The sequence below is a fragment of the Belonocnema kinseyi genome, chromosome 3 (genome assembly GCF_010883055.1).
Source record: "Belonocnema kinseyi isolate 2016_QV_RU_SX_M_011 chromosome 3, B_treatae_v1, whole genome shotgun sequence".
NCBI lineage: Eukaryota > Metazoa > Arthropoda > Insecta > Hymenoptera > Cynipidae > Belonocnema > Belonocnema kinseyi.
The window spans coordinates 78,035,965-78,061,092 of NC_046659.1; the positions used below are offsets into that span (position 1 = coordinate 78,035,965).

The 25,128-nt window shown below is 26.4% G+C and overlaps 1 protein-coding gene across 2 annotated transcripts in view; it reads right to left on the reverse strand.

Moving 5' to 3' along the window:
* Positions 1-25,128, reverse strand: part of LOC117170235 (FERM domain-containing protein 5) — a 56,745-nt gene that overhangs the window by 22,007 nt on the left and 9,610 nt on the right. Inside the window, exons 4-8 of one of the 2 annotated variants that reach the window (XM_033356862.1) lie at positions 22,691-22,867; positions 15,845-16,056; positions 11,684-11,836; positions 5,170-5,184; positions 2,446-2,534 (exon numbers count right to left, since the gene is read on the reverse strand). In XM_033356862.1, coding sequence (XP_033212753.1) covers positions 2,446-2,534; positions 5,170-5,184; positions 11,684-11,836; positions 15,845-16,056; positions 22,691-22,867 — 646 coding nt within the window. The remainder of the gene's footprint in view (positions 1-2,445; positions 2,535-5,169; positions 5,185-11,683; positions 11,837-15,844; positions 16,057-22,690; positions 22,868-25,128) is intronic. The other variant, XM_033356861.1, reaches the window with a different exon arrangement.

A 25,128-nucleotide genomic window follows, 5' to 3' on the forward strand; every position in this document is an offset into this window, starting at 1 on the left:
GTGCCCTTGCTTTGGGTCTTCTTCGCTCGGGACAGGGTTTTAGCGGAAAGGCCAGGGAGATGTACCTTGGGCCGAAGCCCGGAGAGATTTGGCTTCTGGGTCTCGTGAATCGTACTTTTATGGGCTTTGCTTCAGCTGCGGCGCACCATTCACGACGTAGCGAGTGGAGGTTTACTAGCGAGAATCGTTTTAGCGATGTTGCTGTGAGGGGGTTTCGCGCGATTGGCTTACCCTAAGCCAAATGACAGGTGAGGTTAGGATGCTCAGGCGACGAAAGAGAGAATCATGGATGATTGCTAAATATAAGTCATGGTTATAAATATTATTTATAACCATGATTATAATTCAGCGGGCATCAAATTTTTATTTATACATACAAATTTGACTGAAAAATTAAAAATGTTTAAAATAGAATAATTAAGATTGCAAAGTTCAAAGTTTAAATTTAGCTCTTTGAAATTTTAATGATTCAAGGCTTTCTATTTTAGACAATTAATTTTCAAATTGTTCAGTTTGGAATATTTAATTTATAATTTGCTCGTTTTTAATAAATAATCAAATATTGCTACTAATTAAGTAATTATTCTTTTTCCACTCATAAAATTTCTAATTTAATGTGCAAAAATGGATTCTTATAGACTGAAACAATATTGGAATATAATTTAAAATTGAATAAAAGCGTTTAAGTGAACTCATTAATTTGAAGTTATTTTAAAATTGAAAATACTTTATAAAGTTTCAATCGAACCATTAATTTTTACTAAAGTAGTCTACATTTAAACCAATTAGTTGAATAATTAGGAAAAAAATATTTCAATTTTAAATAAAAAATATTCGTATTAAAAAGACGAATTTCTTCTAAAAGATATGAATTTAAAAACCAAAAATAGAATAGTTAAATTTTTAGTATAAAGAAATAAACCAAAAATGAATTTACAATAAAGTATAATTTTATCTTTTAATCAAGTAGTTGATTTTAGTACATTTTAATTTAAAAACAAAATTAGTTGAATTCAAGCAAAAAATGACTTCAACAAAAGAGTTGAATCCTCAAACAAAACAAGTTCATTTTCATCCAAACAGTTGCATCTTTAACCAAAAAAGATTTAATTTCTGCCAAAGGAGATTAATCCTCAAACCAAAAATGGAGTTGTTAAGTTTTCAGTTGAGAGCAATAATCTTCAACCCAAAAACCCGTATTTTCAACATATTCACTCACAACAAAATGATATCCTTGGCATATTCCTAGGATATCTCGGCAGGATATGGGATATCCTTAAAAATTTCCCAAAAATCTCCCAGGATATCCATGGAATATTCCAAGGATATCGAGATTTCCTACCCGTAGGATATCCACTCAATGTTCTGTGTGGGATATACATAATTTTGGCAAGGCAATCCAATATTTCTGGAATTTTAAAGTTGGCTCTTATTGTATCTGTAAAATCTCAATTTCGCAGTTTAGAGATCGCACTTTTTCACGGCAAAATCAGTTTTTATGATGAAAAAAATCAAACAAATATGTACCACGTTGGTTTGTATAATATAAATCGTTGACTCTTGTTAAGGTGTCACTTGTTACAGCGCGACAGTTTTTGCACACTGACATATGGATATAAATATAATAAATTTACCCGATACGATTAAATATAAATATAGTTTGCCTAGATATGCCAAGGATTTCCTAGGAGGTAAATGGGATATCCCGCCGATATCCCATGCTGTGAGGGAATAGTTATATTTTCCAAGAAAGTAGTTAAAGTTTAAATAAAAAAATATTTTAATTTTCAACAAAATATTTTAATTTTGAAGCAAAAAGGATCTATTTTCATCTAAACAGTTGCATTCTTAATAAAAAGGATGAAATTTTTAATAAAAGATTTATATTTACCTACTAATTTAACTACTAAGCCATTCGAATTAAAACAGTTTAATTTTTAACGTTAAAATCTGTAAATATTTAATTTTGAACGGATTCAGTATCTTCTTGTAAAATCAATTATTGTTCATTTTTTATTACTTGAACTACAGTTCAATTTTAAAAATCATTAATTAATCTAAATTTACAGTTTATCATCTAACAACATGTTTTATCCTAAATTTTCAATCTCGAACACTTTTAATTTTGAATCATTTAAGTCTTCAAAACTGCGTTTTAAAATTCTTTACATTAATAATGTACGCTTAAAAATGAATACCTAAAATGGAAAATTTGTCAAGTAAAACATTTTAGAATTACTCCCGGGTTTTCTCGGTCACGAAAAATTTCCGGTTTTCCGGTCCAGCTGGCCCTGTCAGGGCAACTTATTTAATTATTTTTTCTAAAAGTGATCCAGCAGATTTTTGTAGAATAATAATTTATCGTTATTTTTCTAAGAAGTTCTAGCAGAGCCTACATGAATTATTTGTTATGTATTTAACTAAAAAATGAAGTATACTACTTACGTGAAAAATAGCATTTGTTCGATGGCGCATCTCCAAACATGTCGACAGTTTGACCCAGTGGGACACTTAAATCCGACGGTATGCTTTTTCTGAAAGCGGGATAAAAAAACTTGCACACTGATCTACTCTAGATGATTAACTGGCTAGGGATCTAATTTACTATTAATAATAGTGATTTTCTAAGACAATTATTTTCAAACTTCATGTTCCTTATATTTTTTATTCTTCAGATTTTGCAAAAAAATATTTCGATCATAATTAAATATAAGAATTGAATTGCAGATTAGTTTATTATTTAATTACCAGCTCAAAGGAGTAAAATAATGAATAAAAATCGCAGGCATCACAGAGGTTCAGTACTTCAATTTTAGATAAAAAATAGGATTTTTCCAGAGAAAAAAATGGAATTACATGGGTATTTCATTAATTAAACATGGGTTTCTTGTAAATATTGCACAAAAATGCCCTCTAAATAGTGCGTTTTCTTTACCAAGTTTTTTAGTCATTTTTATGTCTCAAACATTTTTTTAGCTAGCTTCGAAAAACTTGTTGAATACTTCAGCACTTTCTTTTTATAAAAATACACCAGAAGAGAAATACAAGATCAAACATTAAAAAATAAATAAAACAGATTTTGATTCCTTATTCTCATTAATTTTTCTTTCTTATTTTTTTAATACACAACCATGACCTGTCCAAAGTATTTTTATAAGTAAGCTAGAAATAAATCATTTGAAAAAGACAAAATTGAATATCCGAAAAAGCTACTTTTTCTATTTTTATTTCAATAGAATGCAGACTTTATTTATAATATTATTATATTTTAAAAAACTGTTTGGATGAAAATTAATTCTTTTTGGTTCAGAATTCAAATATTTTGTTGAAAATTAAAATCTTTTCTGATTGAAAATTCAACTAATTTGGTGGAAAATGTAACTATTTTGTTGAAAATACGGTTTGTTTCTCTCATCTGAAAATTTAACAACTCCATCTTTTGTTTGAAAATTAATCTCCTTTAGTAGAAATTTAATCTTTTTTGGTTAATGATACAACTGTTAGGTTGGAAATTCATCTGTTTTAGTTGTGGATTCAACTATTTTGTTAAAAATAAACTTTTTTTCATTCAACGTTTTTAAATTTAAAATCAAAATATTTGTTGGTTAAATATTAAACCACTTGGTGAAAATTTAAACTACTTTATTAGAAATTCATTTTTTGGTTAAAGAATCATCGTTTATTTGAAATTTCATCTTTTAAGTTGAAAATTTTACTATTTTATTGAAAACCAATTTTTTTACATTAATTCTTTTGAGTGAAAATTTAACTATTCCATTTTTGTTTTGAAATTCAACTCCTTTAGTAGAAATTTCATCTTTTGTGGTTAAAAATTTAACTGTTTGGATGAAAACTAATATGTTCTTTTTTGATTTATTTCTTATTGAATTTATTTGGTGGAAAACTCAACTATTTTATTTAAAATTAATTATTTTAACTGGAAATGTAATTATTCTGTTTAATATTCTTAAAAACTGAAAGGAAACTTTGTGGAAAAAGTGGGGAAAAGAGGAAAATTGGATTCAGATTCTCGAATTAAGGTGTTTTAGGGGATTTTTCAAATTTACGAGGGGAAAAGAGGATTAGGTATTTGAAGAAGAGAACGAACTGTGATTTATAAAATCTTTCTTTAAGACCTGTAAAATTTTAATGATTAAATGTTAAGTATTGGTTTTTAAATATTGTAGGAATATGAAGATTAAAAAGTGTAAATAGTCGATAATCCAGAGTCTGTCTGTAGTTTGTAGTACTTTGTTAAGACACGTATAAGAAATGTCACGCACAAAATGCTGATAAAAAGTTCAGAATATAGAAAAAAACCTGTTGAAGGTCAAGTAAAAAATAAAAAATAAAAGCCCGTCAACTTAATGGGCGTTTTTCATAAATTAAAAACTCCTGATTTTATTAAATACGAACTTTTGCAGATAATTAGAGACCTCGTTAGAGACCTTTAGCTCATTTTAATTATCAAGCTAGGGAGATTTACGTTCCTTGAAAAAAATCCGTTCTGAAATTTCAAATAATTAATATTTAAATGCTTGAATATTTTAGTAATAAAGTTATCTATAATTGATCCCACAGTGAAACGTAAATCAGTTTGTGAAATAAAATTTCTCCCAAGGCTATGAAAACTAGGTCAAGGAAATTCGCATTTTCAGAAAATCTAAAATTTTAAAGCAGAAAAACTAGGGCAGCGCCAGAGTTTACGGCATCAATGTCGACTTGACGGAAGAAATAAAAGTTTCTGAGCTTCGAAATACCATATTTCTATAAACAACGAACTCGAGAAAATATTTGTGTATTCCAACTCACAGAAGTTTCCGAAAAGCATGAAATTTATCTTCGAACTTCACAAGCAGACATTTTTTTATTAAAATTCACTTTGCCGGAAATAATAAGTTTATTGTAAAAAAAACTGTTTTACCTGCCAACTTTTGTTTGTTACTTAGATTATGAATCCACCAAAAGAGAAGCAAGTCTCCAAGATTATTGATTCGATTTGGCAGAAGTGATATCAATGTAAAAAAAATTGGCACTCTCAAAATTCCTGTCCTTCACTTTTGCAATAAAAATTAGTAAGTAGGAAAAATGTCGAGATTTTAGTCTATTCTATTCTGTCTTGCGTTACTGTCTCAGCTCTAATGTGCAAACTGCAACGAAACGACTCACCTTCGTCCTCGTGTCCTGGTCAATACGCAGCGAGAAGTAATGAGATTACTTTATAACTATAGTCTATGCCTATATTACATTTATTTTAATTCGGAATGTTAAAAAGAACTCGAGAGACAACATACAGGGTGGCTGCAAAACTTAATTTTCAAAATTGCCTCACTTTTCCCTAAATATTTTTTCATTTTTCCTCACCATGAATATTTAAATTGTTTTTTGTCGACGAATTTAATTGATGGTTTTAATTTTTAACTGTGCAAAATTCCTCTCTAGGAAGGAATTTTGTCACTGATTAAGATTAAAATCATTCTGGTTTTGACTATGTGCATCAAAAACCGTCATTCCATCGACAAAAAACAATTCCTCTAGGCTAGTCAACAAAAACCATGACATTTTTTATATGGAATATTTTATAAATGGAATAAAATCATTTTAAATTTAAATTTACAAATTTTTTATTAATTTTTTTCTAAGAAAGCGACAACCAAATTTACATGAAGAATGAGAAAAAACAGACATATTTAAAAGCAAAAAGTTAATAAAAGTAACTAATGTCCATTTGTGACTAATGCTCCTTTGAAGTTAAAAGAATTTGAATAAATTCATACGAATTCCAGATGAATTTAAAAAAATTCAGGACAAAATCATGAGACTTCGAAAAAAGACAAGTTAAATTAAAAAATATAAAAATTTCAGTAAAATTGGAGAGATTTTAGAGAAATTTATAGGAAATGACAAGAATTCCAATGATATTCATAAAACCTACGGGCGAATACAACAATTCAAGTAAATTGATAACAATCCAAAAATATGAAAAAATTATTTTAAAAAATTGAAGTGAATGAAAAATTTGCCAGAATTCAAAAGAATACAAAGGAATTCGCAATAAATTAACAATTAACTTAAATCAATTGTAAAAAATATTTGAAAATCTCCCAAAATTCTATGAAATTATTTACAAACGCGTGAAAATTTTTTTAAATACCTGAAAATCATTACAATCCTTGGAAATTCATTGAAATCTATTTAAAATTCATTCGAATCTTTTAAAACACCCAAAAATATTTCATATCCTTTAAAATCTCTTGAAACTTTTTTAAACCCTTGAAAATGCCTTAAAATTATTTAAAACGCCATAAAATATTTTAAATATTTGGAAATTCTATTAAATTACTTAAATCAATGGGAAATTCGTTGAAATATTTTAATTACCCTAAAATATTTTAAAATCCCTTAAAATTTTTTAAAGCTCTTGAAAATTTTTTGGAATTAAAAAAAAACTAAAATATTTTAAATCCTTTAAAATCTCTTGAAACATTTTTAAGGGTTTGAAAATTAATTGGATTTTTTTTTAAATACCCTAAAATCTTAAAAATCCTTTCGAATTACTTCCAAATATTGAAATCTGTTTAAAATTCCCTAAGATATTTCAAATCCTTTGAAACATGTTGAAGTCCCTGGAAATTTGTTAAACTCTTGAAAATTCCTTCACATTTTTAAAAATAAATAAAAATGTGTGGAATTCTTTAAAGTCCCTTAAATTTATTAAAATCGTCGGAAACCTGGTATAATGCATTCGAATCTCCAAAATACTCTAAAACCTTATAGGGATTTTTTAAACTCCTGAAAATTCCTTCAAAATTTTTTAAATAACTAAAAATCTGTGAAATTCTTTAAAGTCTCTTAAATTTATTTAAATCATTAGAAATCTGGTCAAATCCATAAGAATCTCAAAAATATTCCACAACCTTACAGGTCCTATAAAATCGTACTACATGTTTCTAACTTCTAGAAAATTCTTTAAAACACTATAAAAACTGTTGAAATCTCTTAAAAATTCTTTGGAATAAGTTAAAATATCCTAAAATATTTCAAATCTTTCGAAATCCCTTGTAAATTTTTAGAGATCTTCAAACTTCTTTAGATGTTTTAAAAATATCCTGAATTATTTTAAATTCTTTAGAAGTCTTCAAATTATTGAAATCTATTTAAAATTCCTTCGAATCTTTTAAAAGACCTTAAAATATTTCAAATCCTTCGAAATCTGTTAGAATTCATTTTAAAATGTTCAAACCCTTCAAAATTCCTTGAAATCTTTAAAAATACTCTAAGGTTTAAAATACCCAAAAATATTTCAAAAGTATAAAATGAGTTATGTTATTTAAAGAAAAGTGACCAACAAAATTCCCTGGTCTGCGGCCACTCTGACATTAATTGAGAGAAGAGAGACCAAATGAAGGGGAGTAGATAACATCGTTTTGAACTGCGCTGTTTCTTAAATCTCTCGAACAACTGCATCAGTTTGTATTAATAAAGATAAATTTTTGTGTTTAAATAAAGCTTGTATATTCAATTATTCATTTCTATAGACAAACAAAAAATCACGAAATCAGTAAATAAGCTCTATTACAAATTTGTATGAGACATCGTCAGTATTTCCAGGTAATTAAGATTATCTACTATAAAATATTATCTGCTTTAGGGTAGTTTCCCCTACGTAAATATCAATGAAATCAGAAATCTAACAAGCAGTTTCATCTATTAAGGTGGAGGAGGGTGGCGAAGTAAATGCAGTTTACAGCTGCGTCAGAAATGGGGAACTTTTGGGGAATTAATGTTTGAGACCTACTTACAAACGTCCCCCACTAGGCCCTCGCTTTTGCGTCTAAACGGATACACTAGATTTATTTAGGAAATATCGCCTTGGCCAATAAAATGCAATTGCCTTTGATAGCAAAATCTCCTTTTTCCTCTTCCGTGACTCAATCACTGGAATCTCGTTGTTTCAGGACAGAATCGTGGGAAATAGACTTATCAAAATCAAACGTGTTCGTGTCAGAAATACATATTTATCGAGACATTTCACGCGAAAGGGCTATTTAGCCGATTTGAGATCTCGAAGAAATGTTTGATCTAAATCTGGAGGAACATGGTTAAAAATGATAAAACTATAATTTAATAACCACTATTTTTGGTGACTAATCTAAAGTAGTAAACATACAATTATCCACTTTGCAGTTGCAATGGAAAAGAGTCTTTTCAATTTGCCGAGATTTTAATTTAAAATTCATAATATTATTCATTTTCCTATCAAATTTAAAATAATAACAGTTTTAAGTTTAGAAGTATTGATTATTTATTGTCCTTAATTTTAAATGATCGAATATGAAGATATTGAATTTTGAGTGCTTTTGTATACTCAAATTCTTGATTCTTCGGTCGTCAGCTTTTAAAAGCTTAAATTTTATTTTTAATTTGACGTGAAATTTCAGAGTGGCCGCAAAACTTTAATTTCAAAATTCTCTGACTAATTTTTAATTTTCCTTGGCCATTAATAATTAAGTACCAAATTTCTAATATTGCAAGATTTCTATCATAGAATATTTTATAAATGGAACTGAAATTTTTTAAATTAAATTTATATAATTTTAATTTATTGTTCTCAGGGCTGTCATAGCCTAATTTACTTGAAAAAAATGAAAAAGGGACACATTTTAATCCAAAAATGTAACCAAAAGTGACTAATTTCTAACCCAAAAAGTGACTAAGAGTGACTAATATGCATTCATAATATATGAATAATGTTCTTTTGAATGAAAAAGCATTTAAAACCATTCCATTAAATTTATAATAATTCCAGGTGAATTTTAACAAATTCAGGAAAAGTTCATAAGACTTAAAAAAAGCTATGTAATTTCAAAAGAATTCAAATGGAAATGAATTAAATTCGATGAAAATCGTAATATATATTAGTAAAGTTAAAATGAGTTTAAAATAATTCAGTGGAATTTAAAAGAATTTGATGAAATGTCTAGCTTATCCAAGGTGTGTTTAAAACAAGCACCGATGAATTAAACAAAACTTTTTAAAAAATCCATTAAAATCAGTCAAATGTAATGAATTTCGAAGAATTCCAAAGAATTTAAAAGAAATCAGGATAAATGAATATGAATTGAGAGTGCATTCCAAATAAATTCAAAATAATTTCAAAAAATATTTTCAAATATCTTCAAATCTTCAAAACGTTATGAATTCCTCACTTGTTGTAAAGAAGTTATTTGTAACCAATTAAAATATTATAAAATGCCATGACATCTGATATTTCCTGTAATTCTGGGAAATGTATTAAAATACCTTGAAAGCTTATAAAATCCCTTAAAATCATTAAAACCCTCGAAAATTTTATCAAATCCATTGGAATATTTTCAAATATCTAAAACACAATCGTAATGCACATTTTTTAATCCCTTAAAATCTTTAAAACCCTTGAAAATACCATGAAATTTTTTTAATCGCTTGAAAAATCCTTGAAAATTAAAAAAATTTCCCTTAAGCTTTAAAATCTTTGAAATCGCTTCCCAAGATTGAAATCTATTAAAAAATCCCTGGAATCTTTTTAAAAACCCTAAAATATTTTAAATTCTTTGAAATCTTTGAAAATCTCTTAAAACTTTTTCAAGCTCTTGAAATTTCCTTCTGTGCTTTAAAAATACCCTAAAATATGTAGAAATATCTTCAAATTATTGAAATCTTTGAAAATACTTTTTTAAATCCAAATAATTGAAATCTATTTAAAATACCTTAAAGTATTTCAAATCTTGTAAAACCTTTTAAAATCCCTTGATATTTTTTTAAGCTTTTCAAAGTTCCTTGCAATTTGCAATATATCCTGAAAATCTTTAAAATTCTTAAAAATATTTAGAGATACCTCGAACTATTTGCAAATCTTTAAAATCCTCCGATATCCCTCAATTCTGGTGAATATATTCTTTTTTAAATCCATTTAGACATTATGAAATCACGTGAAATTACATGAAATCTTCTGATACTTCCTGAATTACTGGAAAATTGATTAGAATACCGTGAGGACTTCTAAAATCCTTAAAATCTTCGAAATCCTCAGAAATCTTGTGAAACCTCTTTGTTTCTTTCAAAATAGCCTAAAACCTTGTAGATCTTATAATATTGTTCAGTATCTTCTTAAATTATAACCAATTCTTTAAATCCCTATTAAATTATTTTAAATCACCTAAAATCATTTAAAACTTTGGAAATTTCTTGAAAATTTGTTAATCTCTGGAAAATGCCTTTAAATATTTTTAAACAATCTAAAATGTTCAAAATTCCATGAGTAAATCTTCAAAAAGATACTCTACAATATTTAAAATACTTTGAAATCTTTAGAAATCCCTTAAAAAAATGTAAAAGCTCGTGAAAATCCCTTGACATTTTTTTAAATACCATAAAATCTTTAAAATATCATAAAATCTTTAAAATACCCTAAAACCGTTAAAACGTCCTAAAAGCTTTAAAATCCCTTAAAATCATTGAAATCGACAGAAATCTTGTAAAACCCCTTAGAACCTTTTTTTAAATACCCTAAAACCTTATAGATCCTATAAAATCGTTCAACATCTTTCGAAATTTAAAAAAATTTTGAAATACTTTGAAATCCTTTAAAAATGGTAAAGCTTTCGAAAATTCCTTAGTTATTAAAAAAAACAGACCATTTTTTGAAATCCCTTCAAATTATTGAAATCTATTAAAAATTAGTTGGACTATTTTTAAATACCCCAAGTTAGTTAAAATTCTTGAAAATATTTCAAATCCAGTAAAACTATTTAAATTTTCTAAAAATTCCTTGAAATTTGAAATTATACCCTAAAATCTTTAAAATCCTTTATAAATCCCTTCAAAATATTGAAATCCATTCCAAATTCCGTGGAATCTTTTAAAATGCCCTACAATATTTCAAATCCGTTAAAATTAAATAATCGTAAATTTATCATTTACATTATTGAAAGAAAAGTGATTAAAAACATCTTTTAATTTTTTTAAAGTGACTGTCTTTAAAAAGCGCCTACACAAATTTAATCATTGATTTATTTTTGTATTGAAAAGTGAGAGGTTCAATAAGACAAAAAAAATAGAAGATCCCCTGCGAGATTGCAATATTAAGACGTCGGTTTCTGATTCTATTCAGGATGATATATGCGCACCTAGATTATTACAACTTCGGTACTCTTGCACTCGTGTGAGCTTCGAGCTTTTATACAAAGCTTTGAAACGTGCTACACACAACCTGAGACGTGAAAACACTGCTGAGAGCTTCAGAATTTTTAATCCTATAAATCACCTTCGGGCCGAGGTCGAATTCTCGATCCGAGGACCTTATTGAAAAAGAAAACCTCGACTCTATCGTTATATTTTAAGGTCTTCCCGAATAAGGAAACTCCCTCTCTTTTTCAGTCTCTCCCTCTCAAAATTATTAACTTCGAGCAGATATACGACTTTTTCTAACTTGATATGTTTGAGAACTAACAAGACTAGTTTACTTAGCTAAAAGGTTTCTTATTTATGGAAAGCTAGAGTCTAGCTTCAGAAGCTGTAAATATAAATGTGAAATCTGGCGTCTGAAATTTTTAGGTAAAATCTAAACTAAATTGAATGAAGCTTGTTGGGTTTGGGCTTGAAAATCTAGAAATTTCGAGGGCAAATGATAAGTTATTTTTACCTCGTTTATAGTTAAATGAACGATGAACATCTTTCCCTCGTAGTTGATCTTTTGAACTTCGGACCAACGGAAGTGATTCGTCTTTCTCGATCCTTGAAACGTCAGGATTCCACTGTGGTTAATTCCAAGATAGAGCTGTGTACCCTTGTGATCCTGGAAGAAAGCAACATTTATTTTGGAATGGAAAATGTTGCTTTTCAGGGGTATATTGGTCAGAGGAGCAAGAAATTTTTTTAAATGAGTATCAGAAACTAAGGTTCTTTCCTTCAAACTTTCTAATTCCTAATTCTTTAAATTAAATTCCATTCAAAAAGTGAGTTTTTAATCTAGTGGAAAATTAAAAGAATCAATTCCGTTATTTTAAAGGACACTGTAGAAATCAAAGATAGTGTAAATAGTGTCACAAACTTAAAAAATAGTGTCAAAATATTTTCATAATATTTTTGAAGTATTAAACTTATGTTTAGTCCAAATTTGAAAGTGTATGCGTATAGTCCGACATGAAAAATTTTGCTTATCGGAAATTAACTTGATTTTTTAAACAAAATTTCGAGTTTTCTGACCTGATATTTTAAAAGTATTAAAAATAAACTTCAATGTTTAATCAAAATGTTATTTTTTAATCTATAAATGATTGAGATTCCTATTTATTTATGGAAGGCTTCACAGTATTTTCTTATTTCCCTCTTTTTACCGTCTTTTCACTTAAATTCGTACTGAATCAATAAACCCCAATAAGAAAATCTAAATAATTTGGGTTGAAAGTTCATTCTTTTAAGTTGAAAAGTCTACCATCATTTTTTTTTAAAAGAAAATTCATCTTTTTGTTAAAATTATTATTATTCAATTCAAAATTAAATTATTCTGTTAAAAATTCAACATTGTTGTTGAAATTTTCTCTCTCTGGACTAAGAAATTTTGTTGTTGATGAAAATTCAACTATTTTGTCAAACATTTATCTTTTTGGTTTAAAAACTTATCTCTTTCTGTAAATTTTTCGCTTGTTATTGATCCTTTTATGTTGAGAATTCAATTTTTTGGTTCAAAGTTGAAGTACTTTCAATTTTTTGGAAAAAAGTTTAATAATTTTAATTGAAAATTCTTTTTTCAGTTAAAAATTAATTTTTTTTAAATGAAAATTTAACTATTTTGTTGAAAATTCACAGATTGGTTGAAAATTACCTTTTTCTGTATATTTAAATTTTCAGGTTGCAAAGTCGACTATTTTACAAAAAATTCTTCTTCTTTGTTCGAAATTCAGTTTTTTGGTTGCAGATTCCTAATTTTAGTTAAATATTCATCTCTTTGCTTTAAAATTAATTTCAATTTGTTGTTGACAATTAATTTTTTTTTTGTGAAAATTTATTATTTTTCAGTTGAATCTTTGTAGTTGGAAATTAAACTATTTGTATAAAAATGCATGCATATTGTTAAAAATTCGTTTCCTTGTTAGAACACAAATCTTCTTGGTTGAAAACTCGTCTTTTTGGTTTTAAAATTCATTTCTTTTGGTAGAAATTTCTTATTTTTTTGGTTCAAATATTAACACCTACCTTTTTTGTTAAAAATTTATCTTTGTATGTTGAAAATTTAATTATTTAGTTGGAAATTTAACTATTTTGTTGAAAGTTCGTTTTTTTTTGTTATTCAAACATCAATTATTACATTTTTCGTTGAGAATTCATCTTTTTGTTAAAAATTTTTCTTTCCGGGTGGAAAATTCATCTTTTCCGCTTGAAAATTCAATTGTTTTCTAATAAAAATTCGTATTTGTGGCTTGCAAATTTAACTACTGGGTTGAAAATGCAACAGATATTGGTTAAATCTTTTTTTATTGAAAATTCTAGCATTACGTTCAAAATTCGTCTCTTTCGTTCCAAAGTTTAAGTATTTAGTCATAAACGCAATCGTTTGATTAAAATGTTGTTTCCTTAGAAAATTAATTTTCATTTATTAAAAATGATTTTTTTTGTTGAAAACTCATTTTTCTGGATTAAAACGCAACTGTTGTTGATTAAAGTTTTTTTAAATTGAAATATTTGGTTGAGAATTCGTCTGTTTTGGAAAAAAAAACATCTTTTTATTTTGTTAACAATGCAACTGTTTGGTTTAAAATGAAGCTATTTTCTGTGAGGACTCGAGTTTTTGTAAATTCTTTTTTTTTAGTAAAATCCCCAAGTTTTTTATTTTAAATTAAAATCTTTTTTAAATGAAATATCAAGTATTACCAGTTTCCTTGAAAATTTATCTTTTTAGGTTGAAAATCAAACATCTTCGTTGCAGATTCATAATTTAAGTTAAAAAATCCTTTTTTTTTTGTTGAAAATTAATTTTTTTGCAGAATATTGAACTATTTTTTTGGAAATTCAACTGATTGGTTGCAAATTCAAATGTTCTATAGAAATTTAATCTTTTTGGTTAAAGAATCAACTGTTTTACTGGAATTTGTGCTTTTTAATTCAATTAAACTATTTTTTATTTCAAATACAAATATAATATCATATATTTTTCTATGAAATGTAAATAAACAGCGACATTAGTGTAAATTTGTGTGAAACAGTGTCTTTAGTGTAATTTTTTTCGAAACAGTAGAAAAATAGTGTTGCCCCTAAAAAAAAGTGTCAAATAGTGTCAATAGCGTGGCGAGTCCGAAGCTTGGAATTAGAAAATTAACAAATAAAAAATTAACCACTTAAGAAGTTTGAGATAAGAAACCCGAACAAAACTTGAGTTTGTAGTTTAGATATTTTACTTCAGTAAGTTTATGGTAGCCTTCGTTTTGTTTATCTACAAGACCGTGAGGTTCAGAATATGAAATATATTTATGAAGAGTAATTTCATCTCTCCAGAAAGAGTTTTAAAACTGACGATCGCACATTCAGTGCCTCTGGGACTGAAACGGATCGATCGACAAGCTGCACATTCTCTACGATTGAATTCACGACATAATCGGAAAAACTGGAAAAGTTTCACCCAGTCATAAAACCAGCATTGAACAAGGATAGTATTGAATTCATTTTAAAATAAAAGCAATGAGGTATAGAGTGAACGCTCGTATCTATTCACTTTGTAAAGCTAATGTTCTTTCAACTGTTCAGAAATTTAACGATTCATCTTCTTACAAAGGAACCCAGACGGGAATGAATAAAATTGGATAAAAAATGCAGGTTTTGGATCAACAAGAAGGCTTTTAAAAAAGTCGAATTAGTTTCATAAAATTATAAAGAAGGCCTCATAAAATTTCAAACAAAATTCGCAAAAAGTCTCATCAAAATTGTAAAGATAATAAAAAAGCAGTAACAAACACTGAATGACTGAAATAATAACGTTATTTGTTTAGGAATATAGAGGACATCATTCTCACTGGTTTTTAAGTATTATTGCCAGAATAAAAATAAAGTTTAAAGTTAAATTTTTTTATAAATAGTCGTTCGGCTTGAAGGATTCTGAATCTGGGTTTAAAATCGTCCTTTCTGGACTGATAAACTTGTCAACTTGAATTATTTTCAAACAAGAGAAGTTTATAATTTACATCAATTTTAAACTTCAGAAACATTATTTTTCAACATTTTAAACAGTTAAAACTTTAAATTCCAGACTGTATAATTTAAAAATAAAATTATTCATTTCGTAATAATTCAGATTTTATAGCCAAAATGCTCTCTAAACATAAAAGAACAATTTTCAATTTTCTAAAAAAAAAATAATAATTTTTAACCAACAGTTGTATTTAGTGAGTATAATTAAATTTGAAATTAATCTTTTTTAAACGTTTTCGACTTAAAAATGTCCAAATTGCAATTTGAAAAAATTAAAACTTTGAATAAGAATAATTCATGAATTATTCTTATTCAAGTCTAGTTTTAAATTTCGATATTAAGAGTTTTATTGTGAACAGTTGCAATTTTTCAAAAAATTCGAAAAAAAGTAAGAAAAGTCACATGATCTGAACCCTGAAAATGTGATTTTCTAAAAGAAGAGGCGCTGCAAAAAATATTGAATATTGTAATTATGAACAATTGTAATTTTATAAATTTGGTAAATATATTTTTATATTGGTAATCTAAATACTTTACCATTTAAAAATTTTTTTATTTAAAACAAATGGAATTTTTATGAATTGCACTTTCGTAAGTTTTATTTAATAAATTATATTTTTACCTTGACAGGGTGTGGATCGACGGCATATGTGTCCAATTGCGAAGCTAGCCTGAGAAAATGCGTTTCCGCTTGCTCTGGCGTAAAACCTTTGAGTTGCGATTGGTGCAAATCCATAGCTTTTTCCTCGATTGTCTCGGTTTGTTTGAGTAGTAATTTATGTTCCGAGATATAGTTTTGTTCATGAATTTCTGGATCATAGTCCCCAAGCTCACCTAAATCGATAAACAAAAAGAAACAATAATACAGGAAATTGGCATAAAACAGTTGTAAACTACCACAAAAAGAAAATCTTCCAGGAGATAAATCTAATTTCTTAACAAAAAGAAGAATTCTCAAATATAAAGTTTTTAAATTTAAAAGTTTTCAAGAGAACTTAAATCAATATTGAATCAAGTTTCGACAACTTTTTGAATTCGGATGATTTTAATTTCTTCACTTTTAGTTTCAAGACTTTGCATTTCCAAAATTTTCTTATTTAAATATATTTGAATTAAAAAGATAAAATTTATTACTACTGCCATAAAACTGATTTTCTCCAGCAACTTTTTTTCTCCTAGGAAAGTGGAGTTTCTTTCTGAAGGTAAACCATTTTTCTCTCTTGCAATTTAATCATCCTCTGAAAAATAGGTTTGTCATGAACATCTTGAAATCATTTTTGCCTTTTTTCCTCAATGCCGATTGCGTAATTTGAAAAACTCGAAGGAAAGAATGTTGTGTACATAATAAAACTGACGAGAATGTAAGATTTACTAATGTAAGATTTTATTATTTAAGCAAAGCCAGACATATTCAGTACAATTAAAATTTGTATTTGATATGAGCAAAGGTGACTTTATTGTCAAATATGAATCAAAAGTTGTATTTTTGCAACATGTGATAAATTATTATTAATAAACAATGTCAGTGTATTGTATAGTTAAATCGAAATAATTATGTTTGAAAACCAAAACTTACTCAAAAAGATAAATTTGAAAAAACAACAAAATTAATTTTCAACCAAAAAATGGATTTTCCAACAAAACAGTTAAATTTGTAAGCAAATCAATTAATTGTTTAATAAAACAACGAATCTTCAACTTAAAAAATTTTTTTTGAATAAGATAGGTACAAACTTAAAAGTAAAATGTCTATAAAAAAGAAACATTAAAAATGGAATGGTTAAATTTTCAGTTACCAAACTTTATTTTCCATATAAAAAAAATCATAATTTTCAATTAAAGAAATGAATTTTCAAACAAAAAGATTAGTATTCTACCAAACAAAATTGATTTTTAACAAAATACATGAAACTTCAACGAAATTATCCATTTTTGAAGGCATTTTCAAAATAATAGTTAAATTTTGAACCTCAGAAACAAATTTTTAACCAAAAAGGATAAGTCACCAAGAAGATTAATATTCTACAACAGGAGTCAGAGTCTAGGGCACGTGACTGTTGGTTCTCGTGCTTCACACTCGATTTTGTCTAACCTGTCAACTTTTCTACATTATACATAATACTTTTATATCAATTATAATACATTTTTTATGTAACTCCGCCAGGGATTACTCATTAAAAAATTGCAAAATAAAAAGCAAAATTGTGTTTATCATGATTATTTTTGTATTTGTTTCTCATTTTGCTTTAAATTGTATTCTAAGCTGCTCTGAAACATGTATCATTTCAATAAATGTATATCATTACAATTCATAATATGCATAAAAATTGAATCATACTAATTCTTATTTCCTTGTTTTTATCATTTTTTTAAATGTTGTTTTCTACGATTAAATAAAAACTACTGCGCATCTGCATAGGGTCTAATACAGGAACCTATATAGGGTCCTATATAGTAGCCTATGCCCTCTTTCGTCTTCTCTGTGCTTTTTCCAAAAAGTTAATTTAAAAATGTTTAATCTTATGTTTTACGATTAAAAGAAAATCTACTCGTCCTATCGAAAAATAATTAATAATAAATTTATAGATCTTTTTAGGCGAACAACTTTTGTCTGGTAATTTAAGTTCATATCTTCTGTCGTTTTTTCAAACAGATTTAATATTTTTATTTAGAATGTTATTTTTTACGACTAAAGCAAAAATTAACTGTCCTATCAAAAATTATAGCTCTTTTTTTGGATGAAAAAGGTTTTTCTCATTTTTTCTCGTAGCTTATATCGAAAAGTGATTCATTCTTAATTTGTAGTTCTTTCTAGGGTGCGCAATTTGAGCTTTTTCATTTTTTTAGTATCTTGTATAGTTTGACCAAAAAATTGAATTTTTGGATTTTTCATTATTTTTGGTACGATCAAATTTGGAATTTTCAACTTTTCAACCAAATTAAAGAAAGTTGTTATAATCTTGTAGGGCTTTCAAAAAGTAAAGTTTTTCTTCTCCTGACTTTTTTTCATATCATGCGTTGTTTGGCTTAAAATGTTCATTTTAGTTTGTTTTTTTGGATTTTGAAAATGCTCTAACTCTGATAATTTTCTTTTTATAAAAAAAAAGTCAGAAGGATGAATTGTTTAAGTTTTGAAGTCCTATGAACAACCGTGCATAGAATTTTTACATCTTGAAAGAATGTGGTTTCAAAAATTTTTTGTACGATCAAATTTTGCATTTTCAACGTTTTAACCAGATTGAAAAAGTTGTTATCATAATCTTGTAGGGCTATCAAAAAGCATCATTTTTCTTCTCCAGAATTTTGTTCGTATCATGCATTGTTTGGCTTAAATTGTTCATTTTAGTTTGTTTTTCAGGGATTTTGAAAATGCTATAACTCTAGTAATTTTGGATTTTTCAAAAAATGTCATTAGGATAAATGGTTAAATTTTTTAAATTCTATGAATAACCGTGCAGAGATTTTTTGAATTTTAAAAAAAGAAGTCTCAAAAATATTCAAAATGTGCCCACTTTTTGAATTTTCATCCAAAATGGCTAACGAATTTGACCTTTAGTTTAGGACACTAAATGAGTGTACCAAAGGGCAATCTAATAGATTAATTTTTTCAAAAGTTATCGTGTTCACAGACAGACAGACAGACATACATACATACAGACATACTCGTAAAAATCTGTTTTTCGGATTCAGGGGGTCTCAAAACGTGGACATTTGACAAAAACTGGGGGGGGGGGGGGGGGGGGGGTCAAATTTTACACAATTCTAATACCTTCTCTGATGAGAATGTAAAAACTAAAATAGTTAACTTATCAGTTAAAAAAATTAATTTTAAATAAAATACTTATTCTACGGGAAAAGACAATTAATATGAAATATATTAAATTTTCATTAAGAAAAATTAATATACAACAATAGAAAATTGTCAACAATATAGTTAAATTTGGAACAACAAAAAAGGGGTTTCAACTAAAATGATGAATCATCAATTTAAAATATATATTTTTTAACACAGCCGTTTCACTTTCAACTAAATAAATATTTTAACTTTGAAACAAAAAAGGTTTTCCCTCTAAGTGTCAATTTTTGAAGTGAAATTTGTCAGTTTATAGGAGTAAGTTTTGATTATCAAAACTATTATTTAAATGTAAACAATGCAATGGAAATATAGAAAAATGATTATTTTTTATTTACTTTGAATATACCACTTTGACTGTGAACAATTTATTATTGTATGCGTCTGCCTTGACTAAATAAAATTTTACATTACAGGTCTTAAATTTTTGTCTGTTTTATCATGCACATAAATGTTACATTTGTACTCGAATTTATTTATACTTTAATGAATAGTTCACTTGGGAATACCTGGAAAAAGTATTTGATATGTTTTTTAAATATTAAAATAATAGTAAAAGTACGATGTCTGATAATTACACATGCGACGAGACATATTTTATTGATAAGAAAAATAATCTAACAATTTTAAAGAATTGTAAGTAAATAAAAGAAATGGTGTCATTCATATTGAATTTACTGGAATTTTCTCGCTATAATAAAGAAACTTCTGTAAATCATATATAACATTTTCAAATCGTTTAAGATTATCTGTAAAATCTACAACAAGATGTTGGAAAATGAATAGTTTTTCTAAAGAAAGGGTAATTAGTACGCGCATAGCGCGCACAATGTTCTAGTTAATTGTATATATTCAAAGAAGAAGTTTTTCAAAACTAGACCAAGCGATTCTCTAAATGGGATTGTCAGTTTGAAAAATTGCAAGAGAAGTTAGACGCTGGAACACTTTAAACTTCGAAGGGAACAACTCATCTGCTTTTCGAGCACGTACTATTTAAAAAACCTCCAATGGTAGAAAGCTCTAAACTATTCAAAAGATTTTTAGTGGTAGCAAAAACAAAGATTATAGTGTAAAAAAACAGAAATTAAACAAATATAACTCATGAAAATAACAAAGTTATGAATATTATTCTTTTTTTAAATACGCAGTTTTTTAACTTGTAGAACTAAGCCATATAACAATCCATTCCAAATTAATTATACTTTATGAGAGGGTTCTTATATATGCTACATTTTTGCATATTATTTTCCATTTCCAAAATTTTGATTCTACAACGAAAACTGACTTACTTTTATCTTATATCCCATTTTACATATTTATCACATACTTTAAAACTAACGAAACTGAATCGAAATTCCTGTTTACATATGTATCGCGGGCTCCACAAGTCTTTCCCGTTATTCTCATCTAATATATATTTTTTTTCTTAATTCAACAATTATGTTAAAAAATCATCCTTTTAGGTTGAAAATTCAACTATTTTAGGCAAAAATATTCGTTTTTTTGCCTGAAAATTCAACTACCACATTTTTTAATCATAAATCATCATTTTTTATTGAAAATTCACAGTTTAGTTGAAAATTCATCTCTGGTTAAAAATGTACCTATTTGGTAGAAACTTCACTGTTTTATATTTAAAATTAAAATATTTGTTGGTTGAAATATCAACTATTAAATATTTTGGTTAAATATTCACCTTTTTCTATAAACATTTTACTTTTTGGTTGAAAATTCAACTGTTTTGTTGGAAATTCATCTGTTGGGTTGAAAATTCAACCATTTAGGTAGAAAATGCAGCTATTTGGTTGAAAATTCACATTTTGGGGATAAAGTTTAAACTGATTTGCAGAAAAATAGTCTTTTTGACTTTAAAATTTAACAATTTAGTAGACAATTCAGCTATTTGTTTGAAAATTTACTTTTTTGGTTGAAATTTCATATTTTTGGGTTGTAAATTCAACTGATTTATAGAAAATTAATTTTTTGCTGAATTCAACTGTTTGTGACTTGAAATAAATATAATATTTGGGATAAATATGAATTAAATTACTTTTTTTGTTTAGAACTTTTTTGGTTGGTGGAGCTGCTTTGTTAAAAATTCATCTGTTTGTTAGAAATTCAATATTTTTGGGTTGAAATTAAATATTTTTCATTTAAAATAGAAATATTTTTTGTTGAAATATCAAATATTGGATTTTTTATTGAAAATTTATTATTTTATTTTAAAATTGTATTATTTGGTTGCAAAATTAGTTTTCTTGTTGAAAGTTCAACAATTTTCATAAAGTCATTCTTTTTGGGTGAAAATTCAACTGTTTTGCTGGAAATTCATCTTTATGGGTTAAAAATTCAACTATTTTGGTAGAAAATTTAGTTACTTGATTAAAAATAAACTATTTTGTTGAAAATTCATACTTTTGGCATGAAAATTAGACTGTATTGTAGAAAATTGGTGTTTTTGACTTGAAAATTTTACAATTTGGTTAAAAATAAAATTTTTTGTTGAAAATTTATATTTTGGGTTGCAAATTCAACTACTTTTCAGAAAATTAATCTTTTTGGGTTGAATTCAACTGTTAGTGAATAAAAATAAAAATATTATTTGGGTGAAATAAGAATTATTACATTTTTTGTTCATAACTTTTTTGGTTCCAAATTCAACTAATTGTTTAAAAGTGGAATTACTTTGTTAAAAATTATCCTTCTTGATTGAAAATTCGTCTTTTTGGATATATTTAACTGTGTTTAATTTAAAATTAAAATCTTGTTTTTGTTTGAATATCAATTACATTTTTGTCAAACATTTTTTTAATTGAAAATTAAGCAATTTAGTTGAAAATGTACCTATTTGGTTAAAAATTTAATCTTTTTGGGTTGAACTCTACTATTTTCTATTTGAAATAAAAATATTTTGTTGTTAAAATATCAACTGTTGATTTTTATTTTTTAAATTTATTATTTAGGTTAAAAATTGTATTATTTCGTTGCAAAATTAGTTATTTTGTTAAAAGTTCAATGATTTTGATAAAGTCATACTGTTTAGTTGAAAATTCCACTATTCGGTTGAAAACGAACTATTTGGTTGAAAATTCACATTTTGGGGTTGAAGATTCAACCGGTTTGTAGAAAATTTGTCTTTTTGACTTTATAATGTAACAATTTGTTAGAAACTTCAACTATTTGGATTAGCCACTCAACTTATTTGTATACAATGTATCTTTCTTGGTCGAATTCAATTGTTTGTGACTTAGATAAAAATGTTATTGGAGTGAAATATGAATTATTACTTTTGTTGTTTTCTAGTTCCTTGAATTTTTGTTCCTTATACTTTTTTAATGAATCGAAACCTTGAAAGGAAAGAGGTAAAAGGGGGAAATTGGGTCAAAATTCTCGGTTTTAGGTGTTTTTTCAAATTAAAAAAAAAATGAGATTAGATAACAAAAAAGGGACGAACTGTGATTCCTGTAATTAATTTACTTTTTGAAGCTTTTCATTCATCTGGTACCTTCTGTTAGAGATTCTAGTAATTCGCTAATATCTTTTGGTGAATTACATATGTATGCGCATGGATTTGCATATTTGAGTCAACTAGGGATTTATGATCAAGAAACTTACTTTGAACGATACAGGCTGCGAGCAACGAAGCTTCGCCTGGACTACAGTACAGACGTCCATGTAGAAGGTCCCTTTTTAACTGCTGGTAAATCTGATACCGAGTGATCTCCTCTTTCAATCTCAGTGGATCCGGTGGATAAAATTTCACTCGAAAACTAAAGAGGATTGAGTCCATGTCTGCAAGAAAATACAAAATTACATACACAACATTACATCTCTCTAATAAAAATCCTTTGAAACTCATTCAAATCATTTCGAAAAGAATCAATCAATCCTATTTTTATTTAGATTTTTAATTCATTAATTAATAATATAAATTTCTAGGAGTAATTGAAAGTTCAGTTTATTGAAACTTGAATGAGTAAAATTTAAATTCTGCTTAAAAATTAAAATAATAATCTGTAGATGTGATTTAAAGATGTCAGAATTTTACTACTCGCACTTAAAGTGTAATTAACTTTTAAATATATAAACGTCCTTGACAACAAAACTCTTTCCTTATATGTTTAATCAATGTAAATTCAAACTTTTTTACCTTTGGGTTCTCACCTCACTTGCATTTTTACATATTCTTTTCTTTCTGTTTTGAATTTAGAATAAGAAGCAGTTTCAGGAAGTTAAAGAAATCACATAAAAAATACAAAACATTAAATACAATTTTATTTTTCAACTTACTTTAAATTCTTCGCACTACTTGATTTTTCCTGATGATGCATGAACATGAAATGAAGTCGAGGACAACTCGGAAATTTGGCAATACTAGAGCTTTTGGGTGATATATTTTATTAGTAATATGCCCAATAATTCACTCACTAAAATTCAAACTCAAATTCCTTTCGCGAAAAATATAAATCTAGTGAACGATTGTAAGAAATAGGGAAAAACTTGGCAAAGTTGAAGATTAGAATCCATAAATTAAAATTAAAAACTTTACATTACTCAGGTTTTTACATTATTTATAAGAGCATACATCGCGCATTCATGTTTTTGAATTTTCATTTACCGACATTAAAAATATAAACAATTTAAAAATCATTTTCAAAAAACTTTTAAATATTAGGTTAAAATTTTTTAAAACAATATTTAATAATTTTGAATTGAAAACATTCAAAATTAAATAATTTTAGATTATGTACAGTTTTGAACAAAGGAAAATATTTTAATATTTCGAATGGCATCAAAAGGAATTGAGCATGTATGAATTGAAATGGCACAATTTTAGGTCAAATACTTTCAAAATTGAAGAATTTTAGACTGAAGATTGTTTTTACATTGGACAGTTTCATTAGAAAGGAGTGAAATATGTTTAAATTCTAATTAAACGCCTTCAAAATTGAACAATTAAAAATTGCAAACTTTTGAATTCAAATAATTTTCAATTCGAAGCGATTCAAATTGGACAATTTGAAATTTAAAACCAAATTGAGTGTTTCATCTTTAAAGCCTCTGAAATTCTAGAATATAAAATTTTAAATACAGAAAAAAATCGAATTTAACATTAAAGTTGATAAGACAGATTTTTCTTAGATTAAAAAATCAATTTACCGCCATTTTCAAATTGCATTCAAGACAAAAAAAAATTTAATGGAAACTATTTAAAATAATATAAAATTAATTTAAATTTAAAAAAAATTTTAATTACAAAAAAAATTGTATTAAATTAAAAAATATAAAATGAATAAAACATGAATCCGAAATAAATCTAAGCCGTTAAAAATGAAATAATTGTTAATTACACTTTACAAAATCCAACCATTTCAACTTTAATCATAAATTTAAAACAGATGAAAGGGAAAAATAAAAAAATTAGTCATTTACTTTAGGTATCAACTAGTATTAATGTTTTTATTTCGATTGATTTGGAATTTTAGCAACACGATTTCAAATCGTTTAACTTTTAACGCTTCATTTAGAATTATTATTCATTCTTAAAGTTTTCTAATCAAATATTTTTTTTATTTTAAATTATTCATTTTAAAACATCAAACAATTTTAATATATTACATTAGGAATTTAAAAAAAAGAAATACAAGACCACAAGTTTTGATTTACAAGATAGTTTTGAAATTGTATCATTTTAAAACTTGCAATTTAAAATTCTGTGTTTTTTTTTATTTTGTTTGAAATGTTCAATACATATTTTCGAATATTTTCGAATCAAAAATGAAAAAGTTAAATTAAAAAAAATATTTTCATTTTAAAAAAAATTTTCAACAAACTAGTCAAATTCTAAATTGTTGAACTCTCAAGTCACAAAAGATGAATTTTCTGTTAATCAGTTGAATTTCCAAACCGAAAATATGAATTTTAAACAAAACAGTTAATTTTAAACAAAACAATTTCATTTTTACCAGGAAAGATGACGTTTCAAACCAAGAAGATTAGTTTTCTGCCAAAAAGACCAATTTTCAAGTAAGAAAGATCAATTATTAACGAAA